Source organism: Parambassis ranga, chromosome 7, assembly GCF_900634625.1.
Source record: "Parambassis ranga chromosome 7, fParRan2.1, whole genome shotgun sequence".
NCBI lineage: Eukaryota > Metazoa > Chordata > Actinopteri > Ambassidae > Parambassis > Parambassis ranga.
In genome coordinates this window covers 115,925-143,554 of record NC_041028.1, presented here as the reverse complement: position 1 = coordinate 143,554, position 27,630 = coordinate 115,925, and the positions used below count along the sequence as shown (strand labels likewise).

Genomic DNA, 27,630 nt, shown 5'->3' with positions numbered 1-27,630 from the left:
GTGCACTAGCAGCAACAGTAGTTGTAGCAGATGCTATAACATGGTGGCTTCTATCTGCTGGTTCGGGGTTGTGGTATCAGCATGGGGGGCAGAGAGACACCCAGGCCTCCCTGTCTTCACCTCCCACTGGTGGACTCTCAGATTGTTCCCGGGCCAGCTGAGACCAAGAGTAAGACCTGTACCGCTCCCTGTACTGTACTCTACATCTCTGTAGGTATTTTAACTAATGTATCTGGGGTTTAATCCATTTCAGAACAAACTTTAAAACTTTCTGCACCACTTTTATCCAACTCCTGTCTAACATGTACTTTGCATATTGATTTATACATATGAAATATACAAGAAAGGTACAAGAGTTCATCCAGGCCAGGAGGCATGGAGGCATCCTGTATATTTCAGATGTGCTGATGCCTCTTAAAAAAAAGATCTCAGTGAGCGTGTAAGGGCAGCAAAGAACAGTAAATATAGTTTTATAACATGGATTTAAAATGTTTTTAGAAACATCCAGACATTTTGGCTACAAATAAGTGCTTTTTCACTTTGTGTATTCAAAATGTGCTACCTCGTTTGAACAGCAGGTGGCAGCATCGTGACAATAAAGAGAATGAGGTTACTGATGTTTGATTTTTTTTTTAACCATTAAATAAAGTCGTTATTATAATAACGTCCTCGGATCAATAACATTAGGGAGTTTTATTTATTTATGTTTTCTTCTTTCTTTATGCAGCTGGAGGTCACTCTACTCTTTCATTTGAATTTTAAATACATAATAAAACTTCCATGAATCAGAGGCTCGTCCTGCGCCCTCAGGTGAGGAGTGGCTTCTGGTGTGACACGCCATTCAACCAAATCAGAGCTCAATATGCGTAAAACAATCCAACCAATCCTGGTGCTGGAGAAGCCCCGGAGTCTCCGCCCCCTGCCTGCCTCACAGCACATCCCAGTGTTTTGGTCCGGATTTACTGTTCCTGCGTACAGTAGGGTACCAGCAGGGTCTGCGTGCACACGTCCAGGTCTTGATTTCATGTGTGGGTGAAACGTCGTGAAACATGTTGACCTCATCGGGCCGCAGGTCCAGCTGAATGGGATTCCTCTCCGCGTCTCTGTCGCACATTTTGGCACCGACGCTCCCAGCTGCTGCTGCTGCTGCTGACTCCTCTCCAAGCCCCAGTTTCAGGATCTGCGCGCTTTCAGTGTCTCTGATCAGTTTATTCATGGTTCGATGCTGAGCAGCCTGTCCGGTCGACAGAAGAGAGACGACGCCAAGTATCCAGCAGCCTGCGCGTCAGGGTGAGTGGCCTCAACTTGTTCCTTTCAGTGTGTGGAAATTGAGTCATGACAGACAGACAGACGGCCAGACAGAGGCTCATGAAACATGAATGAGGGGGGGCATCACTGCTGGCATGTGAGACTTCAGTGTTGTTGTTTGGGAAACAGGGCATTGATTGTTTTTTATGTTCAGGGAGCCTTTGACATGTGGACCTCCATGTTCATCACCACCATCCATGACGTGCAGGCTGGATTCAGACTGAGACTCTGGCCTGGGTTGTTAACTATGTTGTGAAAAAGTAGATAATTATCCAACTTGTTACTCGTGGTTCATGCTTTATCCAGGTAGCTATTAGCCCCATGTTTGTATATTATGAAGAATATCGGCTGATTAAATCAGTATCATAACCTGGTGCCCCCCAAAAACCTTGGTGTCAGCATTGAATTCCCCCACACCTCAGCAACACGCCCGTCACATGCTGAGGATTAGTCTCTCCCACTTAACATGGCTCCACTCACTAATGTGGTGGCAACTAATAATAGAAAAAAGAAAAGTAATGAGGAGAGCCGTGCCCTTCAAACATATGCATGCACTTGTTTGTGTCTTAACACGGTGACTGTATACAGTGCACACACAGGTCACATGTAGAAAATTAAACCTTCGTCTAGACGAGATTTTCTGTCAGACACTTAAACATCGGTGTCTCGGAGGACGTCACGGTCTGTGTGTGTGAGTGGGAGAGATATTTGTTTACTGTCATGACAGTTGAGCTCTGACACACACACACACACACACACACACACACTCACACTTAAACCTGCTGCTCCTATGTGTGTGTGTGTGTGCTTTATGATCAACCTAAATATTGTACAGAAACTCTCTGCTTGTTTATTCGCTCGCACTGTAATCCTTTGTATTCCCCTCAGACACCAGTATTGTTCTAACTCTACGGAATAGAGTTGCTATTACTTTTGATGATCGGTGCTGCATTACACTAATCCTCCACAGATTTTGCCTGTGGGATTTTTTATTTTTTTTGTATTTGTCCTGAAGGAATTAGGCTGTTTGGCAGCACATGGGAGAAAACATTATATCCAATGGATCTAATAGTGCTGAATCAGTGACGTGCAAACATGATGCTGGGGATGAAGCCCTGCCTGTCGGTTTGTGAACACCTTTATCTGCTGCAGGCCGAGCCAAACGTCAACACTTCTGTCTGTCATGCTAGCTGCATCTGAAGCAGGTAGCATGACAGACAGTGACAGCAGTGACTTTGATGTGCATATGTTCCTCAAACATAGATGTTAACTCAGCAGCTTGTTGTGAGTCCACTTCAGTAAAGGTGAATGGGGACTCGTGCTGAGTATTGCTTTAAAAGTGTAGTTGATTAAAAGGTCGGGTAGGAGATTTCATTCTGATGCACTTTTTGTTAAATTAGTGTAACTTCTCTTTACAATCCGATAGCAACCGATTAGTTTGGCAGTTTCTCTTTAAAACGAAGAATATGAATCATCTGAAGCTATAAAACATAAAAACATCATCAATCCTCCGGGTGGACCCTGTAGGAGTATTGGCTGGTTGTCACTCTCTTCCTGCTCTGTGCACCAGAGAGGTACGTGCATGATGGCCGAAGTCACAGACCGCAGCTCGTCTTCAGGTGATGCGCGTCCATGTGATTGGAGGCGTGGCTTCAGGGTGAGCTCCGAGAGAAAGGGGCGTGTGTTTACTTTGAAATCTGGCTGACTCTCACTGAGTTTTCAGAATCTCCTACCCGACCTTTAATGTTAGCCACCACCTGCAAACCAAGCCCACTAGCCAGTAAACTTAGCTTAGCATTAGCGTGTAGCAGCTTAGCACCCTGTTGTGACAGGCCTTAAGCTTGCCATTTTAACTGTAGTGTTACACATAATTATGGTTTATATATGCAACAACAAATGTGATCACATTGCATCATGCTAATGATGCTTGTGGCGCCACTATCTGCATTCCTATGCAGTAGTCTGTGTGAATTGTTAATGTAATTTTACGGCGCCCTTTTCTTGAAACCGTTTAATTCTAATCTTTAATCTCTCTAAGATTTGTCATGATAACAACTTAAATCTTCACCAAAACTGTTTTTAAGTGACAGTCTGTAAACAGCCAGTATCTCAAAGCTTTGTTTGCTGCTCATCTAGATGTGACAATATCATGTTAAAGTTCACCACTCCCATCTCTTCATCTTCATAAAGTCATAATTATGTCAGAACGCACATCAATCTGTTAGAGGAAACAGCCCGAATGAGTAAAGTTATGGTCATCCTGTGATAAGGGCCAAAAAATAAATGATTACAGGGATGTTGATGAAGATTCTCAGTCATCCAGGTCATCATATGTAGAGCAGATTGAAGCAATGCGTCTGGACTGGAGTTTTCTTGAAGACGTTTCGCTGCTCATCCAAGCAGCTTCATCAGTTCTGATTACAGGGATGTCTGTACAAAATATTGCAAGTGTATCGATATTTTCCCAGCAGTGAGTAGGAAGTTTCTCTCAGAGTGGTGCGAGTTGGGGCATTGTGTTTCCTGACAGATTTCAGGCCCTGCAGAGGGGACCTAATGCTCCTTGGAATCCCATGAATGCCTTCTAGTGAAAGCCGTGGATGTTTATGTCAGCTGCAATGAGAGTGCTGGAAAAGTGGCTCCTGAGGCCGAAAATTCCTCCTAATTGGCAACGTGTCTGCGGACTGGCCCCTTTGTTCCCTCTCATAGTGGAGCGGTCTGTCTGTCAGGGTGATACACTGAGCCTGGCATCAATGAGCCGCTTGTTTCCTCCTCGGCAGAATCGGCTGCTTTAAGACAAGTCGCTTCCACTTTCAGAGAAAATGGCCTTTGTGCACCTATTCAGAGCGATGGAAGGGTTTTAGGGTGGTCCACAGAGGGAGACTGTTTCTCAGGCAGGCATTTTGATGCTGATGTGTGTATTTGCCTCTGCCTTTAACTGCACTGAAGCGAGCCGAGCAGTGGTATTAAACAGACTCCACTCTAGCTGGCGGTTTGCTGAGTTCATCATTTGATCTAGCGAGTGTCCCACTTTCCTTTAGGTCAGATGAGGATTAATTGGCATTGAGCTCTGAGGACATAATTTTAATTGTTTATGATATTATACAAAGACGAAGAAGCCTCTTGGCCAGAGGAAGAGAAGTAAAAAAGGAAATTGTAGGGCAGAGCATGAATGTAAATCAGCTGGGCCTGGAGTAGTAGTGGTGGTTGTAGTGGAAGTGTCTCTGCTTTGTTGAAAGACACTACTCCCCTTTGGCTTTGGAGTACTTAACAAACAAAACACTTCTCTGATGCCAGCTACAACCCATCTACAGTGTGCCAGCGTGTGATTCACTGTGAAGGGAGAGAGAGAGGAAAGGATTGTGTATGAGAAAGCAGGGCATGAGATTTGTGACGGTATCCCGCTGACAAAAGCTTTTGGATTTTTCATGTTGCAGATACTAAACTTCTGTTGCTCTGGCCCACATTTGGTGCTAATTAGTGCCCAGATACATTCAAGGGCATACAGTATGGGAATGCCCGTGCCACCTGTTCTCTCACTCACATCCTGCTTCAGCTCCGTGCATCAGTGGCCTAGTTTTACGTCAGCGTTGACTGTCTTTACAGTGGATTGGCCATGACCCAGAAGCTTCTGTGTAAATTCTCCTTTGTAGCCCATGCTTAAAGGTCGGGTAGGAGATTTCATTCTGATGCTCTTTTTGTTAAATTAGTGTAACTTCTCTTTACAATCCGATAGCAACCGATTAGTTCGGCAGTTTCTCTTTAAAACGAAGAATATGAATCATCTGAAGCTATAAAACATAAAAACATCAGCCAATCCTCCAGGTGGACCCTGTAGGAGTATTGGCTGGTTGTCACTCTCTTCCTGCTCTGTGCACCAGAGAGGTACGTGCATGATGGCCGAAGTCACAGACCGCAGCTCGTCTTCAGGTGATGCCGTCCATGTGATTGGAGGCGTGGCTTCAGGGTGAGCTCCGAGAGAAAGGGGCGTGTGTTTACTTTTGAAATCTGGCTGACTCTCACTGAGTTTTCAAAATCTCCTACCCTACCTTTGTGGATGATCGATTAAGAAGTTTATGACCTGCACACCTAGTCCAGCAGTCACTGAACATACTGACCCCTTTATTGTTGAAGTGGACCAAAGTAACTCACTTCAAAGGGTTAGGGTAACCCTAACTCTAACCCTCTGACCCCCTTTATCATAGAGAAGAGGTCAGGCCAGGTGGATAGTTGCTGGATGATGGTGGACTTGTACACTGAAATAAATTTGGAGTGACATTTACTTAAGAAAACTTAATATTTAATATTATATAATACACTACCTAATATGAATTTAATAATTTAATATTTACCAAAACATTTGCTGCAAGGGGATGTTTGAAATACATGTTTTTATTTGACACCTATATATTTAAAATATGTACATATTATTATAACCACAAACATAAAAACGTAGTCATCTGACTTAATTCTAAATTTATGAACAGTAAAAACACCAAATCATCTGTCCAATAATAACACCTGTATTGTTGGTTTTCTGTGCCATGATGGATGGATGACAGTGATCTTCATGATGTGATTCCTGCAGTCCTCTGTCACTGCTTCTTGGCTGACATCCTGTGAAAACACATAATCCACAATTAGATTTTTATTTTATATTAGCACAAGACAATTACTAGTTGCCAGAAGATCATCTCCATATGGTCATGGTGACCATCACATGCCTGATAGCCTTCAGCTCCTCTCCACTCTGTCCAAGATTCTCCACCAAGCAACAGATATTTATTTCCCTTCTGCCTTCAACCTGATGCTGTTAAACACAAGAAGAACATTTATTGCAGACAACAACACAAAACAGTACATACACATGTAAACAGAACGCTATATGGGGAAGTCTACAACTGTATTCTGTTATGTGAAGTGCGCGACTCAAGGCAACGCAGCATTAGAGTGACTTGGACTTGACAGGTGTGGCCCATGAAGGGTGGAGGAGAGGAGGCAGCGGTGCAAGGCACACAGCTTTTCTCTAAAACGCTTATCATGTCACATTATATACCATATGCAAGTCACTCCTTCTAGCCAGCAGCCTCATGAACATATCCAGCGCTGATAAAAACAACAACCTCATGTTAACCGGGCCTCTCAGCACAAAAGGACGTGCCTCTGCTGGCAAAGTTAGCTAGCAGGAAAATACATGCTATTAGCTAGCGCCGCTGCTCTCAGTGCAGAAACAATGAGCCACAGAAAGTACAGAAGTTTTGCTTAAAACTTACCTCTATGATTCCATATCCATGAACTTACCAAATGTATTCAATGAAGTCCGCCGCCCTCTTTCAACTGTAGCTTCTCTGGACTGTTTGACGGGAAGATTCAAATGTGGGGAGGGGCTCTGACGTCATGCTCCAAGTGCAGGGAAGGTTGCCAGGTTCACTCAGTTCACCCCATTACACTTTACTTAGAAACATCTAGCAACTAAACCATTTAAGTTCTTTAGTGAATATTACTTGGATTGAAGAATTAAATTTACATACAAAACTGAGTACACATAATTACAAACAATCACCAAGTAAATCACATCAAAAACTGCTATTTTAAAGTAAAAGCAATAAATTCTTATTTCTTTGTAGAATTAAATATATAATTGAAGTAATAATTACAGGGCCAAAAAAAAATTTTTTCAGTGTAGTCGGAATCTTGTTGATTTCCTCCTGTAGCTGTCTCATAGATCAGTGCAGTGAGTGTGACCCATTTCCACCAGCAGCACACAGACCATCACCGGGATGCAAACCTAGGATTTTGGTTGTTTTTTTGTGGACCTAAGTCTCATCCCTGGTTAGAAACTACTGCAGAAATCTGTCAGGATCCACCTCGGAAATTGTCTGCTGACATCTGTTGACTTCAACTCTAAAGAGTTGGAGGCCCAGTGAGCTGACAGCTTTGTCACTTGGAACCTGAAGGGGAAAACCCAGCTCTGTGCCACTGTACTGCCAGATCCTGCCATGTGTCTTGTCAGTCGTCTCTTTTGTGGTGACAGTGACCAGCCTCTCAGGACAGGGGGTCATCTTCCCAGCCCTCCTCTCTGCTCCCTCCAGTAGTGACAACACCATGCCCCTTCTGGATGATAAGAGCATGACACAGAGGCACAAAGGCTGATGTCTATTTTCTCGGACCTGAAGATTTCTGTTATCCCGACACTTATCAGTCACCCCTCATATACACACACACTGATAAGATAAGGATAAGGACAAGATAAGGATGCAGGACCAACATGTCTCCCCGAGCTCTCGGTCAGAAGGGCCTGTGCTTGCTGGCCATTTGAATGAAGTATCAGATAGTGGTTTGATACAGCCTCAACAGAGGAGGGCTTGTATCCTCCCAGGATCCCTGGCCACTTCCTGTCCCTCTGCTCTGGGAATAGGCCAGGGTGACACAGGCCACGCATCCCCACTCAATCCACCCACTGTTAGCCTCTGTGGAAAAGCGATCACTCTCACACACGCATTCCCATCGCTCCCTGCACACTTCTTGTGACAGGAAAAGCGTCTTTGGCATTTAGAGAGATGCCTCTGTGTGTGTGGCTTTGTGTAGGCGCAGCTGTGCGGGCATGGTCAGGATGATGAGATGCTGGGAAGAGCACATGCTGCTCTCTCCCCTCCCGCCTTAAAACGTGAGGCTCTCCATCCTCTGAGAATCACTGCCGTCTGTGTGTGTTGACATGGGAGTTTTTAATGAAGATCATGTACTGTCAGATTCAGGCAAATCTTATAATCCGAAGATACCAGAGAACAGGAACATATTCGTGTGGAGTTCCCTGAGTAAAACTTACCTTAGAGGGATGTGGATACTCAACATGACCTTCTGATTCCATGCTCCCCCTCATAGCAGGACTGTGTCAAGGGCCTACCAACTTCCCCTTTGTAAAGACTAAACAAAGCTAAACATTTTAAAGATCTGGACTGACAAGTGTAATTTTAACCCTGTGAACACCAAAACCCTGCCTGACATCAGGAAAATTTAATCAAAGTTGGGATATTTTTATTAAAAATCACTTTATTCTTCTTGTCTTCATTTAAAAATGAGCTTAAAACCATTCGACTTGGTCAACAGTTGTTGATGTTTAAACCTTAGAGTCCGTTCAGGCCGCGGTAGGACAGCGTGTGCGCATGCGTCATGAACCGGACGTAGCGCATCACTAACCGGAAGTAGCATGTTGCTAGACGGATTTGCTATCTGCATTTGCGTTCAGACCTGAGCCACATTTGAGCCAATCCGGCTAGATCCACCTCCATGAGGTGGATTGAAATCAAGCTGGATATAGCCGGATTCGCAGTGTTCACACTCAGAACAAAACTATCAGAATATATATCCAGATATGGCCCAAATCCCGCTCTAGCTGGATTGATTTCCCCAGTGTGAACAGGGTCTAAGACTCCAGCAGACCTTTGCCAGTAACCTGTCAGTGCTGGCAGTCACTGACATAGGCTACAGGAAGTGCAGGATCTGTTTTTCCTGGGTCATGACCTCGGCTTTCACCCCTGTCTGCCCTGACGTGAGTCTGGATGAGATACAGACCGGGGTCATCTTCCTCTTTCTCAGCAAGGGGGCCGGTTCAGGGAACTGACGGGTCTGTATCGTCTGTAATCTGCGACCACGCCTCAGACTCTCTGCTCTCTACTGATTGCCTCGCCGCCAGTGTTTTGCTCACCACCCCACTGAGTTACATTTGAATATTGAAATCAGGGCCTTGGGAACAAAGGAGTGGTTTAAAAGGGTTGGAGGAAATCACTTTAGTGTTGGGGGCCTCGCCTTCCAATCTGTTATGGAAATGTCATGGCAGGGAGCAGTTATGTTTTGATGATGAAGCGTGACATGGGTACATTTTAATATTTTAATGTTTCTGGGTCTTGTTTTATTTGTCTATCTCTAAGGAAGCAGGTCTCCAGTGCTGTGATCTTTGTGTGGTGAGTTCAGCCTCAGCTGCTATAGAAACATAGAATAAGAGACTTTTTTAAAGATATAAAACCCCAGAAAGGAAACTCTAGGTATGCATCTGATTCTGTGTTGATAACAGGTGAACAACAAGTGCGTTCTTGGTGAAACAGAGGGAATGTTTTCAGGGTTGTGTGGCATGTGTGGCTCGGGGGCAGCCAGTGCTTCTGATGCGAGGATCCCGGGCGAACACTGTCTCTACCTGCTCCCCATACATTCCTGCTTTGGGCTGTGTGAGTGAGGAGAGCAGTTCAAACTCGCCTTGTTCTCAATGCCGCATTCCTCAGCCATGACTGAGCTCAGTCACACTGCTGCACTGCAACAGACCTGGGAATGCCACACAGCACACACCTGGCTCGCTCTCTCATAGCATGTTTACACAGCTATGTTTAGTGTTGAGATATTCATATATGAGTGCAGATGTATTTCTATTTTATACGTATATTCCCTGAGGAGGGATTAGGCCAGAGATTTCAGAGCAGCAGGCTTTACTGGCTGGCTGTGCAGTTGAGAAGTTAAACGGTAGAAGCCCAAGAAAAGCCCCAGCTTACTGAAGCATGAGGCACATGGGAGTCTCTGTGGAACGGAGCAGAGCAAATGCAGCCTCTTTGAAATGTGATGAGAAGGGCTGAGTTTAAGGGTTTGCTATCAGTGTGCCAGAGTTCACTGTAGGCGACATATAGCTGTATCTGAACCGCAGGCCCGTGTGATGCTGCAGAAGATCTGAAGTGCTTTTTGATCCTGCATCTTTACGTCTTTTTTTTAGGGAGGGGGGGCACAGTGTCTCTCTCCCCACCTCACACGACACGTGGCTGACACATCAGAGGAACTAGAAACCCTTTATTTCCTCACAGAGAGGCGGATTGCTGAAAGAACAGGGGGAAGAGAGTTAAGATGGGGGGTTGGTTGGTGGGGGTCAAAACCCATGAGGATTATCTTTTTTCTTCTCCTCTCTCTCTCTCTCTCTCTCTCTCTCTCGCTCTCCCTCTCTCCTCCGCTTCATGTTTGATCACATGACCACAGCTCATCAGTTTCACTTCACACAATGACCATATTTAGATGAGAGCAGAAGCAGCAGAGAGAGAGGGGAAAACGATACATAGCTGAGGCTGGGCTGCATCCCACGAGCAACACATCCTTAGTGGTTTCACCAATACAGTAATAAAACCTCCAGTCTCTCCACAGCAGACACGTTATACTGAGCATGCCATGAATGCCTCATGGTTGTTCAGGAGCTGTGACACAGGAACAGCTGAGCGACCCGAGGCTGGACAGCAGAGCAGGAGGGTCGCTCCTTTGTGATTGTGTTAAAGCTGTAAACTGACTAATGTGTTGGTCAACATGCTGGAAATGTTTCGGCTTGTTTTGCAACTAAGCCGATGAGCTAACTGCAGTAAAGTCCTCTGTCTGAGCTGGTGCCCGTCACACCCAGTCTAGTTTCACTTCAATCAGGTGAGCAGACGCTGATGACGTTTGAGGCTCTGACTCTCTGTATGACTTGGCTGGTCAGAGCTCTGTGTGTCACAGTGGAAGGGGAATTTTTTAACAAGTTTAGATGAGTCCTACAGTGGTGTGTCTTCTTCTTCTTCAGTTTTAATCACAGTGCTGCTGGCCTCACAGAGGTGAATCTGAGGGCTTCAACATAATGAAGCTCATATCAGGAGAGGACTGTTTCCTGTGTGTTCTGTGGACCAGCAGTCACAAAGTACTTTCTGTTAGCTTAGCACTGTCCATTTGAGTACAAACACAAAGACAATCATTTATCAGTCAGTGCATCATGTCATTTTCTGAGAAAACCTTAATTTCTACGTAGATTGAGCCCACAAAATGTGTTAATTGTTAAACCTGCAGTGTGGACTTTCTTAATTCCAAAAGCCAGAAGAGTGTGTATAATGTCAATCAAGCCTATCAGCGGTAGGTATATTTTGCAGTCAGAGCTCTAATGTTGGTGTCTGTGGTGACATCAAATCAGCTGCAGCAGTTTCATACCGTGAAAAATAAAATAAAAAAAGTATGTGATGCTTCAGAAATTTCAACAATAATCCAAGATAATTATTTACACATAGCCTACTTCCTTTAAATATTTTACAAACTGAAAGGAAGCAGCATCAATGTGTCACTTCTCCTTACTCTGAACCCTCCAACGTAGAAAAGCCAAACTGCTTCTCAGGCAACCACCTCTGGGATGTGGCCTGTGAAGATGGAGGAATATTCCATGACGGAGGTTCTCTGGGGGTTTTCTGATGAGCAGCGGAGGACCTTAGCAGCACGTAGCTCCCAATATGGACAACAAGGTGGAGCATAGTGGACCAGAGGTGTGACTGTGTCACACACTGTGGCCACACATTATACTCAAATTAGAGGTAGCACCAGGCAAGCATAAAGCCAGCCTGGTTTTAGCATCACTCTAGTTGGCCAAAGCTAAATTAGCTTAGCTCATACGCTGAGCAGCAGACAGTGTTATGAGTGAACCTGCATACACACCTCCACAGTGTTCATTTTTTGACCTTCACCACCAGTAGGGGGAGATCAACACTCTGCACTGTAGCTTTAAGCAGATTTTGCTGCCTTTGCGTCTGCCCTCGTTAGCTGTGTGAGTCTTCATGCTAAGCTAATAGCAGAACAGACAGTAAAGTGAAGCTCATCTTAAGTTAACACATTTCTGAAACTGTTCATATACTGTAGCAAGTAGGTCTCCTCGCTCTCTGCTCTGCATCTAAAATGGCCCAGATATTTTCTTATTGAGCTCCAATCCCAAAATAATTTGATATATGTCATACTCAGATTAGGAACAGGGGATAACAGAAAATCCACGAACCTGCAGCGGCTGCCAGCAGTGTTTGTTGTTTGGAAGTGGACAAAAAAAATTCCTCAGTAAGCACGGGGTTTAAGAGAGAGCGGCCAGCTGCTCGGCTCCACCAGCCTAGAGATGTCATGTGATTTTAAGGCCAGGTTAGCCGAGGCGTTTGGCAAACAAAAGGTGATCTGAACACACAAACACACACACTTTCATACAGTGAAAGGGGATAAGGGCTCACAGCCTCTGATCCTATTATAGAAGCCAAAGCACTGCAGGCTCCCGAGAGGCTGAGAAAATGGGTAAACATGGTGTTTTTATGGGAATCATCCTGTGGTAGAACTGCAAACACCACAATGGAAAGAATGTCTTCAGGTGATCTCACCTTCTCTCTGTCTCTCTCTCTCTCTTTCATTCTTTCTCTTTCTCTGTGTCACTGTCTCACGCTTGCTCTATCTCGCTCTCCCAAAAGCGTTCAGGAAGCGACACTTATCCCACATAATTTAGAGAGCCGGAGCTAATCTCGTCTTTTTCTTCATCAGATAGGCATGCAGCGTTCCCTCTCTGAGTGTTTTGGCCCAGAAAAATCTGGGTGCAACTATCCTACATCTGTGCAGTTTGTTGGTTTGTGGAATGCTTGGAATCGCCTCCATGGCAACAGCTGGGCTGTGTGTGTGTGTGTGTATGGAGTGGTAAATATTGACTTCACCACCTCCCCATCCCTGTGTCTGTCCGTGACAGGAGCACAGTGTGGGGGTCGGTACACATTTTATCCAGGACTCAGCAAAGTCCTGCCGTCGGAGGCGTGTGTTTACCTTCAGGTTGAAGCAGCTTTCCAGACCAGGCGGGACGTCTCTGTCTGTGTTTTGTTTTTCTCTCTTGGTAATGATGGACCCTTAATGGGTTACAAAACAGGAAGTGTGGACAAACCTGTGCAGTGGGTGTACAAACGAGGAGCCATTTCCTCTGTTCATGTTTGTTGAAGGGGAAGAGAAAGACGAGATATGACAGCGTTTGTTCAGAACCAGGAACCAGCCCACCTGTTCCTGAGATAATCCACCGGTTCTCTGTGCTCTGTGGGGTGTTTTCCCACAGCACATGGATCTGTTGAGACAGAACAGGAGAGCAGCAGGAGCAGCAGTGGTTTGACTGGTCTGTCCTGCCCTGCCGTGGTTGCAGGCCCCAGATGGAATGTCATCCATCAGCGTTTGGTGAATAAGATTAGGATGTTAGATGTTGATAATCTGGACAGAACAAGCAGGGTTGGATTATGCTCGAATTGGCGGCTGCTGACGCAGGAGTGCCCCCCCCCCCCCCACACACACACACACACGACTGCTGTCGTGATTACATAGCGAGCATTAAGATGAAGGAATACATGCAGCTCGGCCAACACCGGGATCACATACGCTTGCGTACTTCCTGTCCCTGTGGACGCTTGCCGTTCACTTTCTATTCAAATAACACAACTGACGTTTACCAGCTGTTACAGTGGAACACCTCTGTGGTCAAGTGTGAGTTTGTTTGCACTGCTCTGATTTTGTACAGCCCGTCCACTTGAGTTCATGCTCTCCGCAGCACACGTGAACGCAGCGCACATGCATGCACATGTTAAATGTTTGATGTCTGCTTATGCAAATGCAACAAAATGGATGATATCTTTACTGCAGTTTGGCAGCTGGTGTTCACTCAGATCGCTTAAGAGGACTTACAGAGGAGGCCTGTGGAGACTCAATGTTAATTCTGTGTGTGGGGCGGGGATGTGTCCGGTACGGCGGCAGCGTTCAAGGTCGTGTATTTTCACTTTGTTTTCTTGTCTTATCAGAAATTAATCTTTGACACTCGTCTTCACTGAAGCACACAAATCAGGGAGTAGAAAGGAGATTTATAAATATTAAATGTTTGGTTTTTACCTTTAAATCGGTTGCATAAATAAAAATATTTTATTTTGTTTTAAAATTTTCAAACTATAATAAACAACAAACAATAACAATAAACAAATAAACAACTATTAATGTGCAGCAACAAGACTTTTGAGGTTACAAAACTTAAACTCAAAACTGTTTCAATCAACTCTCCTACGCTCCACAAAACTCCTGCCCCTGGCACACATGCATGTAGGTCATTACCGTAATTACTGTAATAGCGCTTCACAGAGCCTTTTCTCATCTTTTAGAATATGTTGAGATTTTTTCAATAGTGAGAACATAACTAGAGCTACGGTAGTTTGAACAGCGCGCATGTCAGTTTCTGTCGCCGGCAACAGTTCCGTTTTGGGAGGGTTAAACCAGGGTGTCTAGTAAATGTGCCAGATATGGTAGGTGGCGCTATTGCACCTTAAAGATCGGGTAGGAGATTTCACTCTGATGCACTTTTTGTTAAATCAGTGTAACTTCTCTTTACAGTCCGATATCAACCGATTAGTTCGGCAGTTTCTCATTAAAACGAAGAATATGAATCATCTGAAGCTATAAAACATAAAAACATCATCAATCCTCCGGGTGGACCCTGTAGGAGTATTGGCTGGTTGTCACTCTCTTCCTGCTCTGTGCACCAGAGAGGTACGTGCATGATGGCCGAAGCCACAGACCGCAGCTCGTCTTCAGGTGATGTCCATGTGATTGGAGGCGTGGCTTCAGGGTGAGCTCCGAGAGAAAGGGGCGTGTGTTTACTTTAAATCTGGCTGACTCTCACTTCATAAGTTTTCATAATCTCCTGCCCTACCTTTAATAGTAAATTTATTTGAAGAATTTTTTCCCATTTGTGAGCAAAAATGTAGTTTTTCTTAATGCAAAAATCTGTCAGACACTTACACATGGAGTTTTATAGGCCTTGACAGCCTCAAGTGGCCACTTAAAGAACTGCAGCTTTGTTTTTACGTACTTTTGCTTTATTTTTCAGCCACAGATGTTGGAGCATCAAAAATACTCTTCAGGAAACGTGAGGGTAACGTCACAGTGTTTGGTTATTGCATAAAAAAAGCAAACTCCAGCACAAAAACCCGAATAGCTTGTATGCATCGAATGAAATTTTGAGGTCTATTGCAAATGAGTTCATGATCTAGTCAAGTTCTTTAACCTCAGGCATGATAATGAAATCACATGGCCATCAATGCATGAAACTAGCTGTAAACAAAATGCTGCTCTCATGTCAGTACTCAGCACAGAGCCCTCTCCAGCTGATGCTAGTTACAGATACACAGTGGAGAGGGACAGCAGCTCAACTCTGACCTTTAGCTTCTTCACTGAGGCGTCAAACACTTGTCTTCAGTCAAAGCATGCCTGTGTTCGAGCCTCCGGCGCTGTCAGGCAGCGGTGAAGGGGTCTACTGTAGCTGCATACAGCTGGCTGGCAACATGCAAGCCCTGACTTGCTACTTCACACAGCAGAGTTTGGTCGTCTCCCTCTCAGTATTACTTTGAGTTTGCTTCAGCTTCGCGCTGGGAAAACTCTCATTAAGGCTGCGTACAGAACATCTGAAGCAAAGCTTCTTCAATTTTGATGCTCGTGACTGTTTGATCCTTTCCAAAAGATGAAAGCAGCTTTTAAAAAAAAAATCCAAAACATTATAGAGTTCATTACAAAGGCTGCGCGGGTCATAATCCTGACAAAGACTCGCTCGGTGAAGCCTGTTAATGTGTGAATGACACCACAACCTTTCCATTATTGCGCTGAAAGAATACCACTCAGATGTTGTAATTGTTTCACATGAAATGAAAAGAAAGCAAAACAGGAATAGGCAGCATCCTGTGTGTGTGAGAGGAGGGGCGGGGCAACCCCAGCAGCAATATTAAAAGACTATTCCCATTTACCGACGGCTCAGGAGACCTGGAGGATTTGGGATTCATTGCCAGATCTTATGCATAATTAAGCAAAATCCCCCTCCCACACGGCCACACCCCCCGCTGTCTCGCCGGAGGGTTTTTCATGCAGCTCAGACTGTTGGTGCTCATTATGGTTCCTCATCTCTATTAGGCCACGATTGAGACTCTTGTTACCATTAACTGCTGCAGATAATAATACACACACACAGCGATGTGGTTACACTTCTTGTTTAACTTCATGACTTTCTTGATTTCCTGCGTGGCTGTGAGGAAGGATGTGGCAGCAGTCTGTGTCTCCTTCCAGACGCCCGCTGTGAGCTGACAAAAGATGTCTTTGTGCGGCACAGACAGACCTGAGAGCCTTTAATGTTGTGTTTGATGTTTACTCGGTTCAGACCTCCTTCCCAGGGAGTTTTTTTAGGGGTCGGCATCATGATGAGCGCAGCTGCTTTTGAATCCTAAAAGCATTTTTTTATCATTATTCATACTATTTACCAATGATCTGTCCACAGAATGTGTTATTTAAGCGCCATCTGAGTGAGCTCATTAAAGCGTTGTCTGTAAGGGCGGCCTTCAAACGGCTTATTAACCATGCAGCCAGTCCGCTCGGGGAGAGCACAAAACACACAAAGAGCAGCTCCCAGAGCCACCCGTCATCTTTGTGTCTGCTCTCTTATGTGTGTGTTAACCTGCACACCCTACACACTTATACACTTGCTGGGATGCGACCCCCTTTATTCAGACATACCCAGAGGGAGACGGACATATATATTGAGCGGCCGGCACCATTGACCCCCTTTATCATTTCCTCCTCCCCCAACCAAAAAATCAACCCCCCACGTTACTGTAGCTCCCCCTCCCCTCCGTCTCTGCTCTGTTCATTCCTCCTGCTGTCATTTTCTGTCTCTTTTAATATTTATATGCATCACTGCTTCTCTGGATGAGCTCGCATGTGCACCTACAGCACATCTATAGGATTCTCCTCTGCATCCCTTCTCCTGGCAGAGGAAGCCTTTAAAATGACCGACATGAACCAGTGACAGCTTCTCTAATTTGCCTGCTTTGTGAACGGAGGTCCTGTTTTAACCCGACATTTTCCACCATATGTCACTTCATTCATTCATCACTCTGCCTCAGATGATCAGACTTCATATATGTGTTGGGTATGCTGCTAAATAACATGCAGAGGATGCCAGCAGAGGTCTGACTAGTTTGACATACGTGCACTCTTAACCCTCATCTGTTTATTAGGAGGGCTCCTAAGTGTTTGCTGTAAATTAGCATTTCCTAGCTGACCCCCCGTGGCTATATCTATCTGTGATAGCAGCAGATTTAGTCCCTGAATTATACTGGGCTTAGTGTAATGATTTCACTGCACTAAGCAGTAATTAGAGCTACTCTGTACGTTGAGTGGGCGGGGGAAGCTTGGGTAATTATTTAAAAGTAATCCAAAGATGCCCTCTTAACCTTCAGTCTGTTTTTTCTTGCAACACCTTTTGACTCATCACCTACTGCACTGCTTATCTGACCTTATTGGAAATACTGAAAAATAAGAAGTTCAAACTTCCTGCAGCCTTTACTGTGTCGAAACCTGCAGTTCCTCCTGTGGCCTCTAGAGGCTGCCTCCAAAAGTGAGTCTAATGTTTTGGTCTTTATTGATAATTTTATGACAACTGAGCAGGTGTTGAATATTTATTAATAAATATATTTATTATATTTATTTATTATATTTATAAATATAATACATAATAATACTAATATTTATTATTTAATGGGGCCATATTATTATTATACATCGTTATCAACAAGGTAGATGCTAATTTAACTTTCAGTCACACCACAATATTTTTAGTCAACTCTTCTACCACATTATATATGAACATTTGGAAAAATGTTTAAGTATGTGTACTGTGTGTGAAAAGAGAGTTTGCAATACAACAAAGTGCTGCAGCATGTCTGGTTGTGTAGCATCTGATACATGTGCATGTCTGACATGTGCTCTGTGTGTGTGTGTGTGTGTGTGTGTGTGTGTGTGTGTGTGTGTGTGTGTGTGTGTTTCTGCTGGTGGCAGTGGACTGAAGTGAAGTGGATCTCATATTTGTGTTGAAACCAAAGAGTGGCAGCTGCTCCGCTGTCCGTGGGGAAGTTTTGCTTCATGTGGCCTGCATGACACTGTGTCTCTGTGGGTTTAACGGTGCTCTCCAGGCCGTCTCGGGTTTCTGTATCCAGCCTCATGGCAGACAGAGGAATTTTTCCAGAGAATTTATTCTAAGAAAATTACCTAAGAAATTCCATTTGATGCCAAATGATTGGTTCGGTGTACCGTGATGCTGTGCCTTGAAATCTGCGTCTCACACATGTTTCTGTCCTTGAATGCATCACAGGCTTCGGCTATGGGGGGATCCAAGAGTAAGCCCAAGGATGCCGGCCAGCGAACTCGCAGCCTCGATGGCAACCTCAGCTCTGGGGGAGGAGCCGGCGGTCACCACCACAACTCCACTCAGCAGTCCCTAACACCCAACCGCAGCCCCACCATGGATGGAGGTCTCAGCGGCAATCAGCCAATGGCCAATAATGCAGAACTGGCCCTGTTTGGAGGCGTGGACAACAACAGTGTCCTCTCTCCAAACAGAATCACACTAGCAGGTGAGACACTCCTTCTATGAGATCATGTTGTGTAGCTGTGTGTTCGGTTGTTTGATTATTAAATCTTTGTGTTCTAACAGGAGGCGTTACAACTTTCGTGGCGTTGTACGACTACGAGTCTCGAACGGCCTCAGATCTGTCTTTCAGGAAGGGCGAACGCCTTCAGATAGTAAACAATACGTAAGGATAACACTCACACTCTTTTCACTCCAAAATGCATGTCAAACTTCTGTAACCATAGAAACAGGCTTTCCTTCAGTAGAGCTTGAATTATAGTCATGTGACACATTTTTTCACACAACTTTTGCTCCACTCACAAAGCTGATCATCAGAATGAGAAGTCGACTCAGAGTCAGACCCATTTTCTACACTTAGTTAATGCACTCCTAACCTGTTTGAGGAGGAGGAGGGTGGAGGAGGGCGGAGGAGTCATCATGCTTGTTTTCAAAGTATGGGCCTGCTCTATGAATCAATAGAGGTGCAGTGAACCATATACAGTGGTGCTGCACCCCCAGTGCTGCCGACCCACCAACAAACCGCTGACCTAGAACGCGTGGGTTCAGAACAATAGTGGATTATCGCTGCATCTGGCCCCTTAAGCCAAAGACCTGGATCATTGCTGGGTCAAGTACACCCAGAGTCCATCAACCCGACTCTCTGTGTAGATTATCAGAGTCGAAGTAGGTGTCAGACAGGCGTGTTCTCTGTTAGTGTCAGTTACCTCCCCACTCTTTTTGTTATGATAATTTTGTTTAATCGTAAAAGCAACAAATGAAAGAAGATAAAGTTGATTATTTTTTTTCACTACACAAACATTTAAATACATTGAAATCAGTGCTATAAAGGCTGCAGATCAGCCAAAAACTCACTGAATTTTTGTCATGTGACTGTTGGACATGACTAATTCAAATGAATTCTTCCTAACTGCAGGGAGACATGCAGAATTTTTTGTTTTTTTAACAGAATCTTATTGTCAAATCGGTTTATTTTTGTTTTCGTTCAGATCAAATTTCAGCTTATATTTGGTTATATTATTCAACAAAGCCAGATGTCACACATGATGCATTCAAAGACAATCAAAAAGTTTGATTTCCATTACAATTTCTAGCTAATTTTTGTAGTCTGTTAAAAAGATTCATCATTTGCACTGTGATGCTGTCTGTGTACTCTGCTGTGCTGCTCACAGTGTGCTCTCTGTATCTTTTTAACCCTTTCCCCTCCACATCTCTCTCTTTCCCATCATAAACCATCACATTTTTACAGGAGGAAGGTGAACTGCAGGTTTGTGAAGCTTCTCTGGATTGTATATGAATGCATTGTTTGTCTGCCTGTGTGAGTTTGGTATCACCTGGAGCGTAAACTGTGAATCCCTGTAAAACCACTTCAGTAGAACGGCAACAACCACATAACTCGGCCCTTGCCCCCAAAATCCTTCAGTAGTCAGGAGGAGCTGGTTCACAGCTTCACAGCACTGCAATCATGTGGGGTCAAACGGAGGCAATGATTGTAAACAAAGCATCCCTTGGCTCTAAGTTCTGCCTGTGAATACGGTGCTGCGAAGCTGCAGCAGCCCCCACATTAAGTGTAGCATCCTCAGCTCCCATCTGACCCACATTTATGCATGTTTGTATAATTACGTAACTTCTAAATATCTTTTAACAGTAGAGAAATCCAGCTCATATTTATCAAGCTTCTCCGTGAGCCAAGAGCTCAATCTCTGCAGGAATGACTCAAATTGTTGTGGTTACCAAAAATGGATTTCTACTCTGAGACACTTGATAAACAGCCCGGGGAGTTACATTCTGTGTTGTGAATGTGTGATGAGCCGTGGTTAACGCTGTGTGTTGTCGTTTCATCTGTGCAGAGAGGGCGACTGGTGGCTGGCGCGCTCCCTGACCACCGGAGAGAGCGGTTACATCCCCAGCAATTATGTGGCTCCATCTGACTCCATCCAGGCAGAAGAGTAAAGCCCATTTTTTTTCTTCCTCTTGCTGTGTGTCTCTTTTATCTGCCTTTCACCAAGTGCACAGAAGCATTCACTTTTCAATCTTTTTACTTTATATGAATTTAAAATTACTTTTCAAACAGCTAGTTTGACATTTTGGCAAATTTGCTTCATGCTGAGAGGTGTTGAAAGTTGTTTTCCTACTAGAGTTTCTGCTTGCAAAAACATCTTAATGACATGATGAGGTCGCAGTTGTCCACCGTCACCCAACAATGGCAACACACCTGGTGGTGATCAGCTGATCACCTGAGTTTCCAGCCTTTAAGCTAAGCTAACTGATCCTCTCAGACACCTATGAGTGGTATCATCTCTTAGCAAAAAGCAAAAAAAAAGTCAGATTGTCAAACGTTTGTTTTAAAGGACCAGTATGTGGGCTTGAGTGACATCTAATGGTGAGGTTGCAGATTGCAGCCAACACAAAAGCTCAGAGGAGGCCCTGCTCACTGCAGCATTTATAAGGTATTTAAGGACAAAATCAATTAAAAGTCACAAGTATCTGCTGCGTTCTACATCCTGGTCCTTTCAGTGACGACAGTGCATTCCTGCTCACATTCTAACCTGCTTGCTCACAACAAAGCTCACAAACTAACGTTGTGTTACAACTCCATTTCTCACCTTTGCCTCCTGCTCCTCCAGTCATCTCATACTGACTCTGGAGTCCAGGTAAGCCGCTGCTGCTGCTCTGTAGGCATGAATAAAGAAAACCACGCCCTTTTCTCCACACAGGCGTACAGTACGTCTCCTGCTTCTCACCAATCTTCTCCTCTGTGCTGGTTTTTCTCTTGACCTCTGCAGGTGGTACTTTGGAAAAATCACACGCCGCGATTCAGAGAGGCTGCTGCTAAACCTGGAGAACAGGAGGGGGACTTTTCTGGTGAGAGAGAGTGAGACCACCAAAGGTAATGATTCACTTTGGACTCCTGGTCCATATGATAGCTACACTCATGAGCAGGACATCTGGAGAAAAAGTCCAAGACCAGTCTGCGATTTAAATAAAACGAAACCTGTGGACAAACTGACTAGCTTCAGGTTTTCGTCTAGAAATAGTTACAAAAATACAGTTCAACCATAATAATCTATCATTTCGGCAGTGTAAATATAATATCTACATGACCTACTGTCTAAGAGCAGTGAGGTAACTTCTCTGTCTGCAGTCACCCTTCTTCTTTTTTAACAAAGAAGCAGCCACACTGATGGTGATCTGTTTTGGAAAGATAGCTAGCATTGTTTGTTTTTGTGTCTCTCAGTACACAATAGCTTTCTCATTGTTTAATTGGGCGTTTACTGTAGCCTGTGTTGAGAAAGCGTGTCAATATTCCTCAAACTCAAATGTTTCAGGTCAAATTTCATATGATAACCAGCCTGATCAAATATAAGAAGTATGTCTAAAGGGAGCGGTGTGACTTTTGGCAAACAGCAGCCCAATGACACTTAAAGTGACAGAGAAAAATTATGTTTTTCAAGTTTGATATTTTAATTTTATCCCTGGAAATGTTACCCCACGTTCGTTTCTGTGATCTTATGCTTTTGTAGAATTTTCCAGGATGGTTCATCTTATTATTAAACTCAGCCTGAGTTCTGTGATACGTCACAGAAAAGGCACCGAGGAGAAGAAAGCAAATTCTCTGTAGCAGTCAGACATGTTTTCCTGCTGTTCGCTGAACGCCCGCTGTGCCGTGCCAGTCGTGTGGCAGCGTGGGTACAGAGGAGAAACAGAACAGCCGCATAGGAAAAGGCTGGATGTGCCGCCTGTGGGATTCAGCCTGCAGATGCTTCTGATAGGCAGCTGCATCATTACAGTCCCGGCAGGCTCAGATTTATATTTTAGGATACGTCTATAAGACCTGAATAGATATTAAAAAAAAGGGGGTCAAGGTGCAGTGGGATGAGCAGAAAGTGAGAGGACTGGTGAGCAGAATCAGTGAGGAAGTACTGAGTGGGTGAACAGGACAGAATTAGGTCAGTGCGGGGCTGAGGCTGAGGGCTCTACAACCCCAGGCCGTATCGCCCAGTTCAAACATAAAGAGATAGGGGGGGGAGGCGTCGCCTGGGGCGTCTATGATTCACACTGCTTCTGTCAGTTGACTGACACCGCCCTCTGGTGGTGCGATGAGCTCATCGTCCTGTCACTTCATAATAAAAAGACACTTTGAAACACTCTGTTTGTAGATTAAAAATAAAAAAAATGACGCCAACTAGAGGTAAAAAGCATTATTTTTAAAGAGTCCAAGTCTTTACAGTCACAGTTGTGTTTGGATAGAGTTCCAGGAGGTGTGAGCAGCAATGCAGAGTGCTCTCAGGGTTCAGTGGCCGGTCTTGCAGGTCTGTGAGGTAAGAGGAAGCCTGATTATTAGAGTGCTTTGTGAGTGAGGAGATGAACTGTATGTGTTGGGCAACAGGAAGCCAGTAGAGGTTTTGGATCATTAGGGAGATGTGGTCATGGGTGCAGGAGTGGGTGCCGAGGCAGGCAGCCGGGTTTATTGCGGACTTTGGATGATGATGCTGTTGCAGTAATCAATTCGTGCAGTGATGGAAGCGTGGATGAGTTTCAGCTGCAGTGATGATGAGTGAAGGGCAGAGACGGGCGACGTTCTTTAGGTGAATAAAAGTGGTGTCGGTGAAGAGGCCGATGTGCTGCTCAAAGGTCAGATGACGCCGTCGGGTTTTGGATATGTGGTGACGGCGACAGGGTGGAGGTGGAGTTTTGTGAGTGATTTGAGACCGATCGTCAACAGGAAGTTGGTTTGTATCCAGGATTTTATTGCTATGCAGCAGCCAGGATGTTGTTTTTGATGAAGTGGAAGGCTGTGGTGAGGTTGAGGACAGGAGGAGGATATTGGTGTTGTCACTTAATTTTTTTCTTACTTTTGTTGAATTAAAGGTAAAATGCATGAATCTACTTCAGCTGTGTTGTGCTGATTTCTCCCAGGTGCCTACTGTCTGTCTGTTCTGGACTATGACAACACCAAAGGGCTGAATGTGAAGCACTACAAGATCAGGAAGCTGGACAGCGGAGGCTTCTACATCACATCACGCACCCAGTTCAGCACCCTGCAGCAGCTCGTCAATCACTACCGCAGTGAGAAAATGCAGACTCACTTTATAATTCTTTGTCCCTCTTGTGTGATCTACTGACCGCTGTCTCCCCCTCCTCAGAGCACGCTGATGGACTGTGTCACAGTCTATCAGACGTCTGTCCCGTACTGAAGCCTCAGACTCAGGGCTTATCCAAGGATGCCTGGGAGATCCCGAGAGAGTCCCTCCGTCTTGACCTCAAGCTCGGGCAGGGCTGCTTCGGTGAGGTCTGGATGGGTAAGTCCTGAGCAGTGTTCATTTTGGCAGCAATTTCGGATTTAGTTTTTATTTTAGTCTTGTGACTAAAATGTCATTTGATTTTAGTCACGTTTTAGTCATCAACATTTTTAAAGTTTTAGTCTAGTTTTAGTCGACTAAATATCAAATAATTTTAGTCGACTAAATCTGCCGTGGATTTAGTCGACTAAAATTCTATGATATATATTTTTCATGAAATATTTAAGGTTTGATTGTGCAATAAAAACAGGCTCAGCTTTAACTTGTGTAATTTGAAACAAACACCTCTTTATTTTATTGCTATGATATTTTCATAAAAACCAGTGAACAGTGAGCTGCTCTCCCTGAACACACTGTTCAGTCATGACCTTCCTCATGAATCCTCCATAACTACAGCAGAACACTTCAGTGACAACTTAGAAACAGTCACATGCTGTAAAACCATCAGCAGCGGGGTCTTCATTTATAGATTTTGTCACGTGTATCTTTGAGCGGAAGTTAAGATGACTCGTCTGCAAATGTCGCTTCACGTTTGTTGTGTTTTTACCGCTGATAGTCGCTCCGCACGGTTTGTAAACCGTCTTGATTGTCTTGAAATTAAACGTGTCCGTGTGTCTGTTCTTCTCCTGTGTTGTGTTACCATGCATGAGGACGCCTTCTTCCAGCATCGCGGGGTAACGTCCTCACGCAGAGAGAGCACTTCTGATTGGCTCTCTGCCGCCGTCTCCTGATTCGTCCCTCCCTTCCACAAACAAAATCTGCTCTGATTGGATCTCGTCTCCATCAATAATTTCGTCTCGTTTTTATTCGTTGATGAAAGTGTCAATCCATTTCGTCTTCGTTTTTGGCACCGTGCGTTTTTATTTAGTTATCGTCTCATTTTTATCAGCAAAAAAAGGTCGTTAACGAAAACTATGACGAAAATGATTCGTCAACAAAATTAACACTGGTCCTGAGTGATTCAGTGTCTGAAGACAATGAAACATGTTAAAGTGTGTATGATAAGATGTTTCTGATGTGATACTGAGTCTGCCTTTCCTCAGGAACATGGAACGGGACGACACGGGTGGCGATCAAGACGCTGAAGCCCGGCACCATGTCCCCGGAGGCCTTCCTGCAGGAGGCTCAGGTCATGAAGAAGCTGAGACATGAGAAGCTGGTTCAGCTGTACGCTGTGGTGTCTGAGGAGCCCATCTACATCGTCACTGAATACATGGGGCAAGGTCGGGCAGAAGTTCTCACCTTCTACTCAAACATTTATACTGCCTGAATTTCTTAAAATAATCAGAATTGTGCTGACAGTTAAGAAACAACCTGCATTGTGCGTCCATGCTAACAGGCAGCTTACTGGACTTCCTGAAAGGGGACATGGGAAAGATGCTCCGCCTCCCTCAGCTGGTGGACATGGCCTCACAGGTCAGCACTGATTACCAGCTTGCTTCACTCTTTGCTGCTTTTCTTCAGTGAAACTAACGTCAGCCCTCTCTCTCAGATTGCCTCGGGCATGGCTTACGTTGAGAGGATGAACTATGTGCACAGAGACCTGAGAGCTGCAAACATCCTGGTGGGAGATAACCTGGTCTGCAAAGTGGCTGATTTTGGTCTAGCTCGCCTCATTGAGGATAATGAATATACTGCCAGGCAAGGTAAGAAAGGAAAAAGTGAATGTATGCAGCTGGCTGTCTTTGTCTCAGCCTGAGCAGCAGATCTAACTTTAACTAAACGGGAAACTCATCTTTTTACAGGAGCCAAGTTCCCCATTAAGTGGACGGCTCCTGAGGCCGCCCTGTACGGCCGCTTCACCATTAAATCTGATGTCTGGTCGTTTGGGATCCTGCTGACGGAACTGGCCACTAAAGGCCGGGTGCCCTATCCAGGCAGGTTGATTTTATCTTATCTTATCTGTGCATCCGTATATGGACAAAAGTATGCGGACAGGAAGCCAGCACATGTTTGCTTGCCTCTATTTTTCTGGTTTTCATTTGTAAAGTCTGATGGAAATGTGGCAAATCATCTTTTCTTTAAGTATTTTTCACTGGCTTGTCTGTAAATTGTCCAAATACATTGATTTATTAATCATAGACAATCAGTCCAATCATATAGTAGACTGCAGCATCAACATTACCACCTTTATAGACCTGCTAAAACTGCACATGGCGTCCATTTACTTTTGGTCACGTTGTGTATCTGTCTTTTGCCTCCTCCCAGGTATGGTGAACCGGGAGGTGTTAGACCAGGTGGAGCGTGGCTATCGGATGCCGTGTCCGGCTGAGTGCCCCGACTCCCTTCACGAGCTGATGCTGACCTGCTGGAGAAAAGAGCCTGAGGAGAGGCCCACCTTTGAGTACCTGCAGGGCTTCCTGGAGGACTACTTCACCTCCACAGAGCCTCAGTACCAGCCGGGAGAGAACCTGTAACGGCTGCTGTGTACATGCACAGACTGGACTTGTGTGCGCGAGGGTTATGTTTGACATGAATCTGGGGACAATCACTGGGACGTCAAACCAATCAGCAAAATCCAGTCCTTCCAAAGTCTCTCTGAGCCTCGTTCTGACGGACGGCTGATTATTGTACAACTTGTTAGACCTAAACAGGTTTCTCCACCTTCCCTGTGTTACGTCGATGCTACCTAAGCTACATTCTCCATGCATTCTTCCTGTCACCTGACTGCCCTCATGCCAGAACCAACATGAGTGTCAGCAGACCATCAGCCCCCACAGAGAGTCCAGAGAGTAACCAATAACTACAAGCATGTCCTGCTGAGAACACCTCTACACCGCAGGACGTCTATTTTTACACTTGGTCTTCCATTTCTTCACATAAGAAGCAACCTACAGACATTTGTCTGCATATTTTCTTTATTTTGTTATTCAGACCTGGATGAGCTGGAAAACTTTTGAATGGGAATGTTTTCTGTTTTGTACCCATGCACCCCCGTGCAGCCGTGAGGCTGATTTTCTGACTGCTGTAAGAGTTTTCTATGAGACCATCCCCTCCCTTCAGAGTGTGTTGTTGTCTCTTTTACCAATTACTGATCGCTGTGACCTACATACAGCTAAACACAAAGAGGAGAGCAGGCAGAGACCGTCTTTATTTTCTAGTTGGGACTTTTCTCTTTAGAAAACAAAATGCTACTGATCATCTCAGGATGGAGAAGACACCAATTCTGCTGTATGGATTTTTTGTGCCAATGAATCTCTTTTGTACTCTCCTACTGTGTAAAAGTGTTTTTAATACTTTTCTTACGATGAGGCTTCTGAAAGGACGGTCTCTGTTCGGAGCTCCAGCACCTGTGTACACAACCAGCACAGATTTAATGAGCTAATTCAAATCAAGTGAGGTTCATTTTCCTTTTCGGAGGAAAAACAAATGTATTGGGGCTGTGAGGGTTTTCACAATTCTGACTTTTCTCAGAATTTACAGGAATGTATAAAAGCTGAAATGATCAGAAAGAAAAAGGTTAAATTCTGACTTCAGAAATCTGTTAAAACAGTTCTTAGTACCTAACCCTAACTCAAAATGTTGTTTTTTCAGATTTCACACTTTAATCTGACTTTTTTCTCCCTCAGTCAAGATTCAGTCAACAAACAAAGTCTGACATCCAAGGAAAACAGTTTCAAACTGTGGGCTTTCTCAGATTTCTGACCTTTGATTATCGTCCATCCATCCATCTATTTTTTAACTGCTTATCTGGAGCCGGGTTGCGGGGGCAGCAGTCCAAGCAGAGACCCCCAGACTTCCCTCTCACAGGAC

At 44.6% G+C, this 27,630-nt stretch overlaps 1 protein-coding gene across 1 annotated transcript; it reads left to right on the top strand.

Annotated features, from left to right (window-relative positions):
* The first annotated feature begins 969 nt into the window (after positions 1–969).
* Positions 970–27,088, top strand: src (v-src avian sarcoma (Schmidt-Ruppin A-2) viral oncogene homolog). Its single transcript, XM_028409355.1, has 12 exons — positions 970–1,290; positions 18,299–18,560; positions 18,641–18,740; positions 20,425–20,523; positions 21,361–21,464; positions 23,495–23,644; positions 23,722–23,877; positions 24,921–25,100; positions 25,217–25,293; positions 25,370–25,523; positions 25,623–25,754; positions 26,086–27,088. Exons 2-12 carry the CDS (start codon positions 18,308–18,310, stop codon positions 26,292–26,294), a joined length of 1,614 nt encoding a protein of 537 aa, XP_028265156.1. The 5' UTR covers positions 970–1,290; positions 18,299–18,307; the 3' UTR covers positions 26,295–27,088.
* Positions 27,089–27,630: the final 542 nt, after the last annotated feature.